Source organism: Podarcis raffonei, chromosome 10, assembly GCF_027172205.1.
Source record: "Podarcis raffonei isolate rPodRaf1 chromosome 10, rPodRaf1.pri, whole genome shotgun sequence".
In the NCBI taxonomy this organism is placed as follows: domain Eukaryota; kingdom Metazoa; phylum Chordata; class Lepidosauria; order Squamata; family Lacertidae; genus Podarcis; species Podarcis raffonei.
In genome coordinates, this window is record NC_070611.1 from 3,332,781 (window position 1) to 3,349,880 (window position 17,100).

Consider the following 17,100-nt stretch of genomic DNA (forward strand, 5'->3'; position numbering starts at 1 on the left):
GATTGGGTAGTTCCTGCCAACCAATCATACTGCTGCATTGTTCTAGGACCAATCAGACTGCTGCCTTCTGAATCCTATTGTTCTAGGACCACTCAGACTGCTGTCTTTTGGATCCTATTGTTCTAGGACCAATCAGACTGCTGCAGTTTGGATCCTATTCAACTCAGTACATAACACCAACTTTACAGCATTGCCATTCCATCTGCAGAGGAACATGGATGGTATGCCACCCCCACCCCCTGTGCCCTCCTGCCACGGACATAGCCCTGTATTTTGCAAAGGCTGTGCTCTCAGACAACCTGCAGGCCTAAAGGTCCTGCCCACAGGGGAGGGGGCCTGCAGTAACGATGGGTGATTCACTGCTCTGGCCTTGGCTTCTCTGGCACCGGACAATTTCCTCAGATGCCTAGGGAACCCTGTTCATCATGCTGTCCTCTGTATGTAGCGCTCATGTTCAGAGCATGGACCCCAGCAGCCACACACCACAGGGGCTTCCTGGAGGGAATCTGCTAAGAACATCTGCACAGGCACAGGCTCTCCCATGTGATTGGGACCCCAGTTGTGCAGGGACACCTTACGATATGGAGATCTGAGCTGCTGTTCACTTGGATATGCTTTCTTCTGCTACGGAGGCTGGGCCCGAAACAATGGCTTCAAGTTAAAAGAAAAGAGATTCTGACTAAACGTCAGGGAGAGCTTTCTGACAGTCAGAGCTGTTCAACAGTGGAACAATCTCCCTTGGGAGGTGGTGGACTCTCCTTCCTTGGAGGTTTTTAAGCAGAGGTTGGGTGGCCATCTGTTGTGTTGTGTGTGATCTAGTTGAGATTCCTGCATCGCAGGGGGTTGGACTAGATGGCCCTCAAGATCTCTTCCAACTCTACAATTCTATGATTCTATGAAAGTGTAGATGTTGAAAGAGCAGGCCCAGCAAAGCACATGACATCAGGGAGAAATGGGAGAGAGGGGTTCTACCAGGACCAGCTCAATCTGAACATTTGTCTGCTGTTTGTTCTCTCCCCCAGGTATTTGGTGATTAAAGTCACACATCTTGCTTGAGGCTTGGTTCTCTGGCATAAGCTGAAGAATGAAAAGAAAGGGCTCTCAGCCTGTGGCTCTCAGGTGGTGGATCATAGCCTGGGCAGAACCTGGAGGAGATGCCTGAGGATCCCTGGAGGTCATGTCCACCCCCTGCCATGCAGGAATCTCAAGTAAAGCATCCCTGACAGATGGCCGTCCAACTTCTGCTTAAAGACCTCCAAGGAAGGAGCGTCCACCATCTCCCGAGGGATACCTTTTCACTGTCTAACAGCTCTTCACAATACTTCTGAACTGCTCTCCATCCAAGGGCTATCACAGCCAGGTTTGGCGGTTCAGGTAACATACTGTGGCCAATAGCTATGTCTGTACTGTCAAACAGCTCTTGCCATTAGAATGTTTTTTCTGTTGGTGTACCAGGTGCCTTCACCATTGTTCTCTAATCTGGTGCTCTCTGGATGGTTCGGATTACAACTCCCGGCATCCTTGAACACTGGTAATGTCAGCTAGGCCTGCTGGGAGGTTCAAACCTCTTGAGAGCACCAAGTTGGGAAAGTGTACTTCAGACTATGTCTGGCCGTTTCTTGATACCCTATATGCTGGTTTCATTTGGAGCCAGGCGCAGATTATGGAGCGGGGGGGGGGGGGCTGGCTGGCTGTGTCCCCTCTCAAAAATGTGCCTGGATCCACACACCCCAGCCCCCCCCATTATGCCCCTGTGGTGTCCAGCTTTTATGGAGCTGTTGAGTTTACAGAACTGAGAAGCGATACTGTTTATATGACCAATTAGACCTCAGAATACTGGAATACCTTCTAAGGTGGTGGAGATGCCTACATGGTTGGATAGTTAGCAGATACTGAAAAGTGTGAACTATATTAATCAAATCCTATTTAGAAATTGTTAGTAAACCAGACTGGGGGAATCCAAATTGCATCCAAAATGAAATGACATGAAAAATCTGGAAGGAAAGCACAGCTAATTAAATAGAATTACATTAGAAGAGCTCAGGAATGAGGGGTGCATGAGAAGAATGATATTCTTCCTTCTCTAGCAAAGCTAAATCACACAGTGCTATTCCACCACTGGTCTTTCTAGGCAAACTCTTGCTGCCATCTCTCTTTCAAACTCACATGATTTTAATTGGCTCCAGATTATGCTCTTTAGATTTTTTTTTAAATTTTTACTATTGACTGTGTGTGTCAAGATGCTCATTGCTTATTTACCATTTTGGGGGGTGGGAGAGATGATGAGGGAAGCAAGAATCTGGCAGGAGAAAGAAAGGATCAGACTGACAGCTGTCCAGACAGAATTTGCAGGACATTGTAAATATTGCTGCAAATTACAACAAAGGCAGAAATGGAGGTGCTCTTGGTTGGAATAGCTCAGCTCAGCGCACATTATCACTCTGCTTTCGCAATGTTTATCTTGAAACATGCAGTGAGGGTGAGCTATGAGCCTCCAGACACATCCTGTGGAGCCTTCCTGCTGATTTTCATAAGGATATTCAAGAGAAGGTGGCTTCAGACCTACTTCACCCACTGCCCATATTTAAGCAATATGATGCCCCTGATTCCCTTTGTTCTCTTTGACAGGCAGTTTTGGAACAATGATGGTGATGGATCATCCCACTCCAGGGATTAATGAAAGCAAGCCACCCCCACCCCCACCCGCAACAGAACACAAAGTGAGAGAGCGAATGGCTTAATGGGAGAGCTTCTGTTCTGCACGCAGGAAGACCCTGCTGTTAAAGGATCTGAACAATACACGGAGGAAGGCTTTCTCTGCCTGAGACCTTGGAGAGCAGCTGCATTGAGGAAAACCCTGGGCTATTAGATAGACCACTGACCTAGCTCAGGGCAAGTCAATGTCATACGTTCCATTTGCGGCAGAGAAGCAGGGAGTTCTTCAGGTGTGCATACATTTTAAACTTCCAATGTGTGGAAGTGTGAGGTTTTGATGTGAGGGTACATCCCTGGGAGAACCCTCTCTGTGGAAGCCTCAGAAGAGGATCAGAGCCAGGGGAGAGGAGGTGGACTTGGAAGACAGGTCAGGGGATGAAGGGGAACACAATGGTGGGGTGCTGACAGGTGAGAGAGAGGAAGAAGAGGCAGCTGGGAAGGAGGGGGTGAGGCTGTAACAGAGTCGGAGGAGCCTGCCAGTCCTGCTGTATTGAGCTCCCCCCCTGCTTATCTCCAGCAGCTTTTGCAGAACGAAGAGCACAGGGAGCACAGCCCCCCAATGGAGTTTAAGAGTGCTGCGAAAAGAGCCAGATGGGAAGGAGACAGGCGGAAGCGGGAGACTCTGGCAACTGCTTTACCAGGGCCAGTCTTGCCCATAGGATTCTCAGTTTGAATTCCGTTTCCTTGAATAAAGAATCACCTTTATTGCTCATCTCTGAGTCTCAGTGCTGTAGCTGAACCAGCCCTGACATCCCCTATGTCAGGCATAGGGAACCTTTTTGGCTTTGTGCACCCAGTTTGACTGCCCACCTGTCAGTTGCCTGACATCACAGGTGCTTTGAAGTCCCGAACTTGGGACTTCAAAGCACCACAGGAAGCCCAGACATCAGGTGCTGGAGGGAATTGCCCAATCCAGGAGACTTCAGCTCTAATGCCCATCAACTCTGTCACCCATTGGCCCATTGATTTCTAATTTAGGAGTGTATATTTAAGACTCTTAAACTCTCTTTGGGCATTCAGTGCTCCCCCACGAGTGGGGGTGGCCCCACTCATGCTGCCATTCTAGGCTTTGCCACCCTCCATATTCTGGAAGGTCAGTGCTCACAGCAGGAACATGCAGGATGGCCAAGGGTTCAAAATTATGTGCAGCGGCTTCCTGAGTACAACAGGCTCCCTTCTGTAGACGTTCCCCCTTCAATGCTTGGGCAATGGAGGTCTTTAAGCAGAGGTTTCTTTGGAGGTCTTTAAGCAGAGGCTTGACAACCATATGTCAGGAGTGCTCTGATGGTGTTTCCTGCTTGGCAGGGGGTTGGACTCGATGGCCCTTGTGGTCTCTTCCAACTCTATGATTCTATTCTATGAATGGTGGGTCTGGGCATTGGAATGCCGTAGAGCAGCTGGGCTGGGCAGCAAGGCCATGCTCACCCTCAGGCAATTCTAAACATGTGAGGGAACTGAAAGCCCAAATAGATCTAAAAGGTTCAACAGATATTTACACATGGAAGGACCATGCCACTAGAGCAGAGATGTATTGTAGCATAGTGACTAAAAGGGACACATCAGTGGTGGTGCCTGCATGTGCAACTTCCACTGAGGTGCATCTGGCCCCAACTCTCCATATTTTTAGGTGACTGGTTAGGACACACCTTTTATGGTTACTGGAGGAGACAGACCTGATTAGAGAAAGGAATTCATTGCTGCTGCTCCTATTAGTAATTGTGATTTAGGGATTTGTTGCATTGTTGTTGTTGCTTTTAAATGGATTTTATGTATTCTTTTAATTTTATTTGACCACTGTAGTAAAATGTGGCTTACGCAAAGAATAGCATATAAATAATCTAAATCAGGGGTGGGGATCTGGATCTCGCTAAAAGTCCAGATCCTTATCTCTCCCACCCCAACAGGCCAATTTGACAGGTGGGCACCTGATGTCACAGTGCTGTCAGGTGACCCCCTTCATCCATACAGTTTGAAAAGAAACCATGTAGGCTTAAGCTTACAATGCACAACGCCTGTTGCCCTGAAATCAGCTTGTGGTTGGAACTTCAAAATGCCACACACAAGTCTCTACACGTTCAGATGATCAGTGGAGCCTGCAAACCCATTTTTGGACACAAAGAGATCTTTACTTACCCCACACCTGACACGTAAGACAGGTGGCTGTGGCTTGGTCAACATGGCTTCATGAGCCAAATGGTGAGGCCTGGTGGGTCTGCTTTAGATTTCCCACTGCTACTAGAAGAGTTGGGGTTTTTTAATCAGCTGACAATCAGGAAATCACAGGTGCAGGAAATCACAGGTGCCCACCTTATATGTGTGTGATATAGAGTCATGCCTCCATGTAACCTTAGATGCTATGTTACATGCATCATGGGAGGCAGGGTGTCTGCTCACCTCTCCACTGTCCAAGGAAAGTCCCTGCCTATTCAGTGTGTGCTGTACAGAGCAATGTGCATGCACAGATCAACCCTGTCTCCCTGACTTGTTGCGACCATGGTTTTATGCTGAATGGTCACAGAATGGCAACCTTACTGAACATAGAGTGCATATAGAGTTCCCCAGATGGGCAGGGTGGTATTACTATGTGCATTGTCCAATTGAGTTCTTTGTCACCTTGTCCCCAGTTTGAGTTTCAAGTGCTTGAGCAAACTTTCAGATCCACAGCTGTTATTTCTTTCCCAGAAAAAAATCTTTTCAACTGGACCCTAATCCTGCATTCTAGCACTGAGGCCGTTTGCTATTGATCTCAGGAGGAAGGTCTGCTTGAGTCAGACGCTTGTAAACACATATAGCTGGTACAAAATGCATTACTTGTTACACCTTTATAATTTCAAGTCATGAAGGAGAGCCTGAGCATTTGGAACTGGACAATGTACTACAGTGCTCTGAGCCTTCTGTTAGCCGTGGAAACTAGATGAGATGACCCCAAAGGTCTACATTCCTTAATGCCATTTCTTTGATTCTAAGGTGGGCACTATTAGTCCCACAAGTGATTTATGCCAGTTTCACTAGAAGAAGAAACCAATATATGTGTAAGTTTCATTATTCCATATTGCAAGGTCCTGCCCCCCTAGACTGAGTCCAAAACTCACAATTCTTTGAGAACAAAAGTCTGCTTACAGCTCCAGAGCACCCAGACGTTCTTGGAGAGGAGCAACTTATTCTCCCCAAGTCTCCCTTTGTCTGGAAACAGTTAGAGTCCACCTTGAAGATCTAGCTGAAGTGGGCCCTTCTTTGAGAGTCTTCTCAAATAGCCTATGTAGGGTGGGGTGAGGGGAAATGGAGCATAGTGCACCCTGATTCTTCCCTGTCAGGCACTACCTCCATGGCTCGCTGTCACTCTGCTTTTGCTGGTGGCCCTCTCCACCAGCAGAATCGTCCCATTTCAAGACATCTCTGGGACAGCAGTGTTCCTCCATCCCTTCCAGCCTTGGCTCTGTTTACATCTAGCTGATTATGCGGGAAGGACATCAGAGGGCCTGCAGGTACAGTGTATCTGCAGGTACAGGTACAGAACTGGAGACAACTGTGTTGGTTTAAGACTCAATGAATGAGGGCAAATTTAAACACGAAAGAGCTGCTTTCCACAGCAACTGGGAACCAGGCAAGCATCGTCTCAGTTCAAGGACACGTTCCAGCCAGGCAAAAGAGCTCAAAGAGTCAAGCGAGTGAGGGGTGTCTCTTGGGGAAAGGACCAAATAGAGAGGCCAGGAGGATGACGTTTGGTCTCCAGGCCAGAGGTGACCCCCCCTCTAATATTTGAAGTGACCCCATACTGAATCAGATCATTGGCCCATCCTTACCCCAGTATTGCCAACGCTAATTGGCAGTGGCTCACCATGTTCTCAAGTGCAGGATTTTTAAAATCAAGAGTCTGCCTGAGAGCCTGGAGATGCCAGGGGTTGAACTTAGGACTCTGCGCATGTCAAGCATGTGCTCCACTACTGAGTTAGGGTAAACACAACATCTCACATTGATCCAAGTTTGACTAGAGAAGACATTTCCAAATTGAACTCAGTATTCTTATGTCAAAGTCATCCATAGCAGAACTGAACTCAGCTTGGTCCACCACATGCAGTGTGAAGGCAATTCCTGGGCTTTTGGAAGGAGAATGCCCTCTCTTCCACTAGTCCTAATTCTGGCATCAAGCTAGAGAAGGAAGGAGATGACCTCCTGCTCCTGCCAGTGAACATCATGCTTCAGGGTTATCCTCTGTGGTCAAATGATGATCACCAATCTTCATCAGCAAGTCTCTCAAACTCCCTTTCACTCTGTGGTTTCTCTGCCCTTTTATACCCAAAGCCACACTCCACCCATCCTTTGCAGCCCTGGTTATGCAGACGTCCTTTTCTGCCTGCTGAGTGTAATTCAGGTGGCTCTGTCTGACAGGAGCTGCTACACTTTCCAGCTCCTTTTGGGAGGAACCTCAGCTGGGTAGCATGACCCACATGTCTGGTTCTTCCCTGACACCCACATGGGCTTACGAGTGTTTTCCCATTGGATTCTGTAGAGTAGGTAAAAGGACATTGAGATGGAAAACTTGTTCTTAAGACTTAAGATATCTCACCTGTATGGAGACGCTGCTGTAAGAACCTCCAATGACTCCTGCAATGAGTAGTGGGATGTTTTCTTGAATTGCGTACGACCCATCAGGACACATATATTCGGCTTCATCCACTTTAGTCAAAGAAGCCCTGACAAACTCCAGGGACTGTTCTAATGCATACGTGTCCCGGGAGCAAGTGTCCAAAATGTGAACTCCAAGCTTAATTCCTGGGAGCAAGGAGCTGTCTCTGTTGATCTCATCAATCGCAAACAACATTGCCTCCAAACGCTGGATACCTCGGTCTTCATTGATTCTCCCACATTCTTCTGCTCCACTGCCCTTTTCCTTAATAGGGAACAGACCACCCAAAACCAGGTCTCCTTCAATCTTAATTTCTTTCCTCATAAAGTTGTGGTCACCTAGAGAAAGGAAGCCTCCTTTGGAAAATAAAGCCAGCGCAAGCACATGGAGCTTTGCAAACATCTTTGTTGGTCCTGTTCTGACAGCTCTAAGAAGCATCTGTAGGAGTGCTAGTGACCTTCATTCCTTCCAGCGCATTGTGTGGCAATATGAAATGCCATGCCATGGGCGAGGGAGGCGCAAGCCGGCCAGATCTTCCATCAAGTCTCTAGAGAGATGAAAAATGGTTAGAAAAGCCTAAAGTAAGACACATGATGGCTTTTCCCCACTGAACACATACTGAGCTGGTCTTTAAGGTTTCAGAGGACTCTGAAAACATTTTCTGTGGTGTAGGAGTAACCATGCACCCAAACCCTTCATCTCACAGCTCCTGAACATGTGGCACGAGGGCTTTGCAGAGATAGCCAAGTTCACATAACTCTTCCCACTCAAAAAAGCACATGGGGGCAGGCAGTGATGTGATGAGTGTAGGCGACGATTGTGCACACAGTGATACATGTGAAGCTCTTGCATTTTATGAAATGGGCCTCTGTCCTTATGTCACAATGCAGTGAGAGTGATCTGTTAGCACAAAGAAGATTCAGCTGTGGAAAAGAAGAGCTCAGGAAAAAGAAAAGCCCCCTGCACCCAAATACTGGGCAGTACAAATGTGATGCACATGGACCAATATAAACTGACTAACCATTGACCAGAGTTGCCAGCTCTGACAGTGTCAACCACATGTTAGTGTGCTGTCAATCAAGACACCTGCTTTACCCTTCCTGGCTACATAACTAGGTAAGTGGCTTTCTGGTTCACTGTTCTGCCTGGGCACATAAACATGAGTGTAGGCAAGGGAAGAGCAGGTTCATTGTCCTTGTCACAAACCCTACTCCTGTTCCTCTTCAGAATCCCCCTAGTTTGCCCAAAGATACTCTTCAGCCATGCACTCCAAGGAAAACCCCCACATAGATACCATATATTGCTGAAATTAGGGGTGGCTAACCTTTTTGGGGCCTAGAACCACATTTGCCCAATCCTCAGGGTGGGGCCAAGCACTTTGATCAACATGTCAGTGGTAGGCAGCCCGTACAGATGGTAGGGAGAGCCAGGTACACCTGCTGTTGACCTCAGAGGGCTAAGCCAGCTTATGCTGTCATGCCAAGAATGCCCCGTGCCTCCCAGCTGACCAGGGACTTCTGCCCTGCACCTCAGACAAGCTCTGTATGGGCCTAGTGGTCTCTCTCTCTCTCTCTCTCTCTCTCTCACACACACACACACACCCACACCCACACACCCACACACCCACCCTGATCTGCACAGATCAGCTGAGGAAGGAGGGTTATCTGAGAACTAGGGAGCAGTTGACTTGCATCACATCCGGTCAGATGTGTGAGAGAGCACTAGTGTGAGAGAGCACTTTCATCTGCTTTAATTGCGCAACCTCGAATTTCCTGGCATGTGCATATATTTTCCCCTGCAAAATACTGACTGTCCAGAGTTGCTTTGGCTGACTGCTGTGGGAAACAGGATGTGCAGCTCAAAAACGATATTGTGGACCTAGAAATAATATGGGGAAAGTAGGCAGAGAGAAGACTCGCTCTTTTTTTCTCATAATACTTGAACCCAGGGTCAGGCAGTGAAGACGAATGCCTGATTAAGAACAGACAAAAGGAAGCACTTCTGCACATAGTGCCCAGTTGAACGACAGCATTTGCTGCTGGGAGATTTAGTGGTGGCCAGTGACTTAGATGGCTTTAAAATGGGACTGGACAAATTCATGGAGGGTAAAAGTGGTTATTAGTCATGATGGCTATTTAGTGCCTCTAATATCTGAGACAGGACACCTCTGAATAGGAGGGAATTGGCGGGAGAGGGCTATTGTGCTCATGCCCTGGTGGAAAGTCATTTTGAGTTCCACTTTTCTGGAAAAAGCATCATCATCATTGGCATTTGGTTGGTCTCTATGGAAACAGAATGCTGGACTAGACAGGGCTTTTGTCTGCTCCAGTAGGACTCTTACATTTCTGTGTTGAGATTGAGCCTGGGTCACAAGCAGGAGGACTATTCTTACATTTTTGTTCTCTTGGGTTCCCCCGGATCCAGCTTCTCATTCTGTCCACTCTGGTGGGGCTGATACCAGCTCCCCGCTAGATGCAGAGCACCCCTGTCTGGTAGATTGTGCCCCTGATCATGCCAGAAGCAAGCTTAAGCACTTACACACACCATATATTCTGGGTGAGGTATGTATATTGGGGGGAGCACTGGTTGTTGTTTTTTGTCCTTGATCCTGTTTCATTAAATTGCAAGATTGGTGTGTTAGCCCTCAAAGTAAATCAAGTATGGTAATATTTATATAGGGCACTTTAATAATGCATGACTGTACTTACCTTTTTCCTTAAAGCAGAATTTATAATGATGGCACTTGCAGGCCTATGTATAATTTAGAAACACTTAGCATTATTTAAAAGAGAGTGCTAAGAAATTTAAAGGAGAGAAAATTAAAATTTAACACCAAAAGAAGGAGAAACAAGGTTGTTTGTTGCTGTAGTTTTCTTCTCTTTCTTCTCCTTCCCACCCATGTGATTGTGAGGCAAAGGAGGGGGATCTGCAGGCTTTAAATTGGTAGGAACTCCTGTAAAATGGTCAAGACGCTTTTTCTATTGACAAACAGCCTCAACTGTAGCTTATCTAAGAAGTCCAGAGTTTTGCCTTCATGGACGAAAAGTGATATCTGTGCTGCAAAAAAGTGTCTTCACTGTTCACCACTGGCAATCTGCTTTTGTTATTTCATGTGCACAAGCTCCAAGGTTAGCAAAGACGATGTCTCCAAAGGATAAGAGATACCAACAAAACACATATCCCTGGTGTTTGGATATGAATTTCAAGGACTCATCTCAACAAAGGGAGGAGTATTGAGAGCCCTGGATATTTCATAATTAAATTCCAACTGGAGAAGAATTCACATTTAAGCCCCCTTCACCTGCGGAGCACCCACTTCCCTTCTCACCCAACCGTATTGGAGAGTGAGGTTTAGAAGAAAGATTCTTAGTCTCTCATAGCAGATTTAGCAACATGGAGATTGCTCCAAGCAAATTAAAACCTGGTTAGATTTGCATCTACCCTCAACCACCTTTCAGCAAATGTTCCTTACAAAAATACTTGGGCTAGAATAAATCACAGACAGTTAGCTTTGCAAATAAGTGAAGATTTTTCTCACAGAGGTTTCAGAAGTTACAGCAAAAAAAATTAAGACTGCATGGTTCCTTCTTGTTCCAGGAAGCAGAGTAGAGCAGTACAATAAATTTAAGGTTTCAGCTGCCCTTGGGGAAATTACATTTCCCAAGGGCTACCAGGATCTTGCATCTTTGTGGTGTACTGACATATACCATAAAGTCCTGCCTCATTCCTTCACCCAGTGACTGGTTGGGTGGGAGGGATTTGGGGGCTTATTATTTTATTTTATTTAACAAAATTTATACACTACTTAACTGTATTAACATGTCTAATGGCGTTACAGTGGAGACAAAGGACAGCCCAAGTTCAGAAGTGAGGCAAGCTATTTCCCAATTTTGGGGGCAGATAACTTGGCTTACATTCCAGACAAATCTGGTGCAAACCAAGAGTTGTGCAATGATTGCAGATTAAGAACTCTCTGTTTGCAGCTAGATGCTGTTCTGCTCTGTTGATGTTTTCTAAAAAAAGTCATATATAGTCTTGCTTAATTCTGCTGCTGAAATCAGTAGGAATGAAAAGGACTTAAATTTTGATGTATCACAATCTAGTATTTAAATAGTAAAGGTAAAGGGACCCCTGACCATTTGGTCCAGTCGTGACCGACACAATTTCGAAAAATTACAAAAATAAGAAAAAGTAATAAAACAAAAAATACAAAATACTGAAAAATTAAAACAAATAAAAACAAATCAGTTTTTCCATATCTTATCTTTCATTTGCTTGTTTCCTTGACCTCCTCACACCTCCCTTTTTTGTATTCCAGTTCAGTTAGTTAATTCAGCAAATCCTTTCCATCTTTGTTTTTATCTTAATCATTTATCTTAATATATTGTAACTTTACATTCTCACCTATTAACAACCCATTTTTACATGCTCCTTTATAACATTACTGCTAAAACCACATAAATTCATTCAGACATCATTCTAACATTCATTAATTTTGCAATATTTCTGTAAATAGTCTTTAAATTTCTTCCAATCTTCTTCCACCGACTCTTCTCCCTGGTCTCGGATTCTGCCAGTCATTTCCGCCAGTTCCATATAGTCCATCACCTTCATCTGCCACTCTTCCAGGGTGGGTAGATCTTGTGTCTTCCAATACTTTGCAATAAGTATTCTTGCTGCTGTTGTAGCATACATAAAGAAAGTTCTATCCTTCTTTGGCACCAATTGGCCGACCATGCCCAGGAGAAAGGCCTCTGGTTTCTTCAGAAAGGTATATTTAAATACCTTTTTCATTTCATTATAGATCATCTCCCAGAAAGCCTTAACCCTTGGGCACGTCCACCAAAGGTGAAAGAATGTACCTTCAGTTTCTTTACATTTCCAACATTTATTATCGGGCAAATGATAAATTTTTGCAAGCTTGACTGGTGTCATGTACCACCTGTATATCATTTTCATAATATTCTCTCTTAAGGCATTACATGCTATGAAATTCATACCTGTGGTCCATAACTGTTCCCAGTCAGCCATCATAATATTATGTCCAACATCTTGTGCCCATTTAATCATAGCAGATTTCACCGTTTCATCCTGAGTATTCCATTTCAACAGCAAGTTATACATCCTTGACAGAGTCTTAGTTTTGGGATCTAACAGTTCTGTTTCCAATTTTGATTTTTCCACCTGGAAGCCAATTTTCTTGTCCAAATTGTATGCCTCCATTATTTGATAATAATGAAGCAAATCTCGCACTTTGTTTTTTAGTTTTTCAAAGCTCTGCAATTTCAATTTATCTCCCTCTTGTTCCAGAATTTCCCAATATTTCGGCCATTTGGCCTCCATATTGAGCTTTTTCTGAGCCTTCGCTTCCATCGGTGACAACCACCTTGGGGTTTTATTTTCAAGTAGGTCCTTATATCTTGTCCAGACGTTAAACAATGCTTTCCTGACAATATGGTTTTTTAATGCTTTATGTGCTTTGACCTTATCATACCACAGATATGCATGCCACCCAAATACATTGTTGAAACCTTCTAAATCCAAAATGTCTGTGTTTTCAAGAAGCAGCCATTCTTTCAGCCAGCAAAATGCAGCTGATTCATAGTAAAGTTTAAGGTCTGGCAGGGCAAATCCACCTCTTTCTTTTGCATCAGTTAATATTTTAAATTTTATTCTGGGCTTCTTGCCCTGCCAGACAAATCTAGAAATATCTCTCTGCCACTTCTTGAAACAGTCCATTTTATCCAAAATTTGCAGTGTTTGAAACAGAAACAACATTCTTGGCAATACATTCATTTTTATCACAGCAATACGGCCTAGCAATGAAAGCTTCAAATTTGACCATATTTCTAAATCCTTTTTCACTTCCATCCAACATTTTTCATAATTATCTTTAAATAAATTCACATTCTTAGCAGTCATATTAACCCCCAGGTATTTCACTCTCTTAACCAATGTTAATCCTGTCTCCTTCTGAAACCTCTCTCTCTCAACCTCTGTTAGATTTTTCTCTAAAACCTTAGTTTTTAACTTGTTCAACTTAAATCCCGCAGCCTGACCAAATTCTTGAATCAGTTCCAGTACTCTTTTAGTACTAGATTCTGGCTCCTGTAATGTCAATACTAGATCATCAGCAAATGCTTTCAATTGGTTTTTTTTTTTTTATGTTAATATAAAAGTTTGTAAACTACTTCATTTGAAGCAGCTATTTCTTTTTTTTTTAATTATGTTTATTAAAATTTTCAAAAAAGAATACAGAGGAAAACAGAAAAGAGAAAAAGAAAAAAAGAAAAAAGAAAAGAAAAAGAAAAACAGCAATTTAAAAAGTTTACCATAATTATATTCCATACCCAATTTCCTTGACTTCCCCACCCCTACCCTTCTTGTATTCCAATTCCAATTTTTAGCTCAGCAATTTTTATCCCCCCCACTTTACCTTATTTCCTCTAATTCAATTATCTTAAACAAATTTTAACTTCTAAACCTCTATCTTTATATTTCAAAACTTATTCTTAACATACTTTCCCTAAATTCCTCCATCAATTTAATTAACCTATATAAACTTAAAAATCCCAATCTTTATACACGAAACACTTATTTTTGATAATCTTTTGCTAAGGTCGGCCCCAAAGCTCTCCCCAAATTCCCCATTTTTATGTTAGTGGCAAAAGCCAACTTAATTAAAACAGAATCATATTTTTACACCCTTTAAATTCCCGAAGCCCTCCCACCCCCTTTCCCGGTTTCGATCCCCAACCAAAGTCCATCAGTCCATCCAAAATCAGCCTGGCGATCTCACATCCGAGGCACTTAACCCTCTCTCAATTTCTCTCTGCCGGTTTTCTTGATAGTCCTTTATTTTAAATTCCGAATCTCGAAGAGGCTCTGTTCCAGTAAAGTCCATATTTCTTCCAGCCAGACCTCCATATTTAACAATGGAGCCAAAATCTTGTTTCTTGCTTCTCATAAGTTCAAATGTCCCAAAGACTCCAAACTCTGTACTGTCCATATTTATATTCCATATGTCTTCAGATCCCCATAAGAGGAGATCTCTCCAGATTCCATTCTTCACTTCCAGCCAAGCTTTCATTGTCATGTTCTTATTTTCAATTGTTTCCAACTTAACAGGTCTCTGGCTCTCTTTAGCCATCTGCAACATCCCAGCGCCTCCTTCTTTCTCATATTCTTTAAATGGCATCTCAAATGACTCAGACTCTTTCTCCTGTCTGGCTATAAGGATTTTTGTATCAGCAACAACACTTCCCTGTTCATCTGCAGGAGCTTGAATCATATCCTTTCCAGGTTCAGCAATTTTGTTTACTGTTCCCTTCATTGTTATTACACTCATAGTCAAAGCATCTGTCTGCTTCTGTAGATTTCCCAAAAGACGAAAGGTCTTTTCCAGTTCAGCCAGTATTTTTCCACTTACAGCCATTTTTGTAATGTCCTGAACCCCCTCTAGAGGGATTCTAGTTACTTAATGACAAATTAACCTTTTCTTCTTTGTTTTTAACAAATTTGTTACCAAATTGTATCAAATGTAACCAGCAAAGACACAGTTCTCCTTTTTTTTTCCAGCTTTGACAGCTAATTTGACAGCTGTCAAAGTCTATAAACCTCTTCCACAGGCTCTCTGCCCGATCGCTCCCGGGTTTTGGGGGAGGGGTGAATTCCGTTCTCTTATCCTCCAGCACAGTCACTTAAATTGGCCCAATATAAAGTTAATTGCGCTTTTCCACAAAAAACAAAAGACATTCACACAACCTTAGTAATAAAATCCTTGCTTTACGATGCTTACAAGGCGGGCAGGTTGACTTCCTTTTTAGCACCTTACCCGATCTTGCCGAATTCCCAGAAATAATTTTCCCTTTTAAGTCCAATTACCGTGTTACTCACGGGTCGTTACTTTGATCCAAAAGTTCAAAAGAAGAAGTTAACGCTCTCCGTCCATGGCATGCGGCTTCACTCAGCAGGGGAAGCAGTCGAACTCTCAGCACCACACCTCCCTCCGTCCCCCGTTCCGAAGCCTTTAAAAAGGCTTCTTTGCGGGTCGGGGGCGCGCGCAAATGGTGCCCACCGAGTCACCAGGTCCACAGGCTTCAGCGCCTGTGGTTTCTAAGGGTCCCCGCGTCGCCGCCGTGGCAGGACCCGACCCCTGTTGAGCAGATTCCCTCCGGAGCTCGGAGGGAATCCGCCATTAGACGATGGTGCCAACCCGGAAGTCAGCAAATGCTTTCAATTTGTACTGTTTAGCTCTGACTTGTATACCTTTAACCAATTGGTCCCTTCTAATCATATTTAAGAGAACCTCCAGGACCGATATAAAAAGCAATGGGAAAATTGGGCAACCTTGTCGTGTTCCTTTCTCTATCTTAAATTCCTCCGTCACTACATTATTGACAATTAGTTTAGCCTTATGTTCTGAATATATTGCACCTATACCATTTCCAAAACCTTGGCCTACCCCCATCCCCTGTAGGTTCTTCTTCATAAAACTCCAAGAAATAAAGGATCTATAATATCTTGAATGGTTGTATTATCCATTCTTTCAAGGATCTATAATATCTTGACGTTAAACCATCCGGCCCTGGAGATTTGCCCAATTGCATGTTCTGAATGGCACCTTCTACCTCCTCATGTGGCCACATGACTAAGCCGCTTCTGGTGAACTTCAATTCTGGTATTTCAATAAAGGGGCACAATTCACTAAAAGGAACAGGAAGTGTGAAACTGGGAAGGTATCCTTTAAGTTTAGTTTGTTTAAACAAAAATCCACTGAGTTCAATGAAAGTTATTTTGTAGAAAATGTACCTCAGAGACAGGAATGTACATATACAGGGAATGAGGAGTTAAATCTAAATTTTGTACAAAGGTAAAAAAATTCTACTTGGAATTAATCATGCAAATCGTAAATCTGAATATATTCATTTTGCCATACAAAATAAAACTAGTTTTTGTCATTAAAATTATTCTTCCCATATCCTCACAACCACCACTGCAGAACGCTAGCATTTGAAACTAGGCATGGATGTCTGCAACATTTTGACAGCTGCTTTCCTTGCATTGCTTCTGGGATCGCCTGATCAGGGCTAGAAATTTACTTAGCTGTGGTTCTGAAGCCATTTCTGTCCATTTGCAGTGTGACTTGCTCTCCCAGTATCTAATTACTAGTGATTTGACAGACTCTGAAGTATAAAAGGCTCAAGTCAAATCACACCAGTGCAGCAGAAGGAGCTGGCAAGCTCGATTCAAGATTCCCAGATCATTTGTGAGAAGACTCAGAGCAAAGGGCCTCCCTATTATACAGAATAAGGTGGAGGACGAATGGTGGAAGCGGGAGGTTTGTCGTGTTTTTGATGCAGTGAATGAATTGGCAAAGGGAGGGGAGTTGGCTCAGCATAGCCTGATGAGCAACTTTACTCTCTGCAGATTTTTTATTTTTATTTTCTTAAAGACTAGTGGTTGAGTATTCAAAAATAGGATATTCCTTCTGTATTTTGACATGCTGCCCCTTAGCTGACTTGTTCATACCCATAGCTCTTATGTGAGAGCGCATGAAAGTAAAAATGCAATTCCAGCGTCAAGTTTGGTGAAGGGGCTGATTTGCAGACCCAGTTTCTGGTGGCATTTCCCCCAAAGGCCCACCCGTGGCCTGGCATTGTCTTCCAAGACAGATGAATGCCAACACCAGGTTCCTGCACATTAAATGGTAGTGTATCCAAACAGAGCAAATCATGTTATTTATCACCAGGGTTTTT

The 17,100-nt window shown here is 43.8% G+C and overlaps 1 protein-coding gene across 3 annotated transcripts in view; it reads right to left on the minus strand.

Annotated features, from left to right (window-relative positions):
- Positions 1-17,100, minus strand: part of GRM3 (glutamate metabotropic receptor 3) — a 151,592-nt gene that overhangs the window by 28,214 nt on the left and 106,278 nt on the right. For all 3 annotated transcript variants that reach the window (XM_053407387.1, XM_053407388.1, XM_053407385.1), the window contains exon 2: positions 7,283-7,889. In XM_053407387.1, coding sequence (XP_053263362.1) covers positions 7,283-7,780 — 498 coding nt within the window. In that variant the 5' untranslated portion in view covers positions 7,781-7,889. The remainder of the gene's footprint in view (positions 1-7,282; positions 7,890-17,100) is intronic.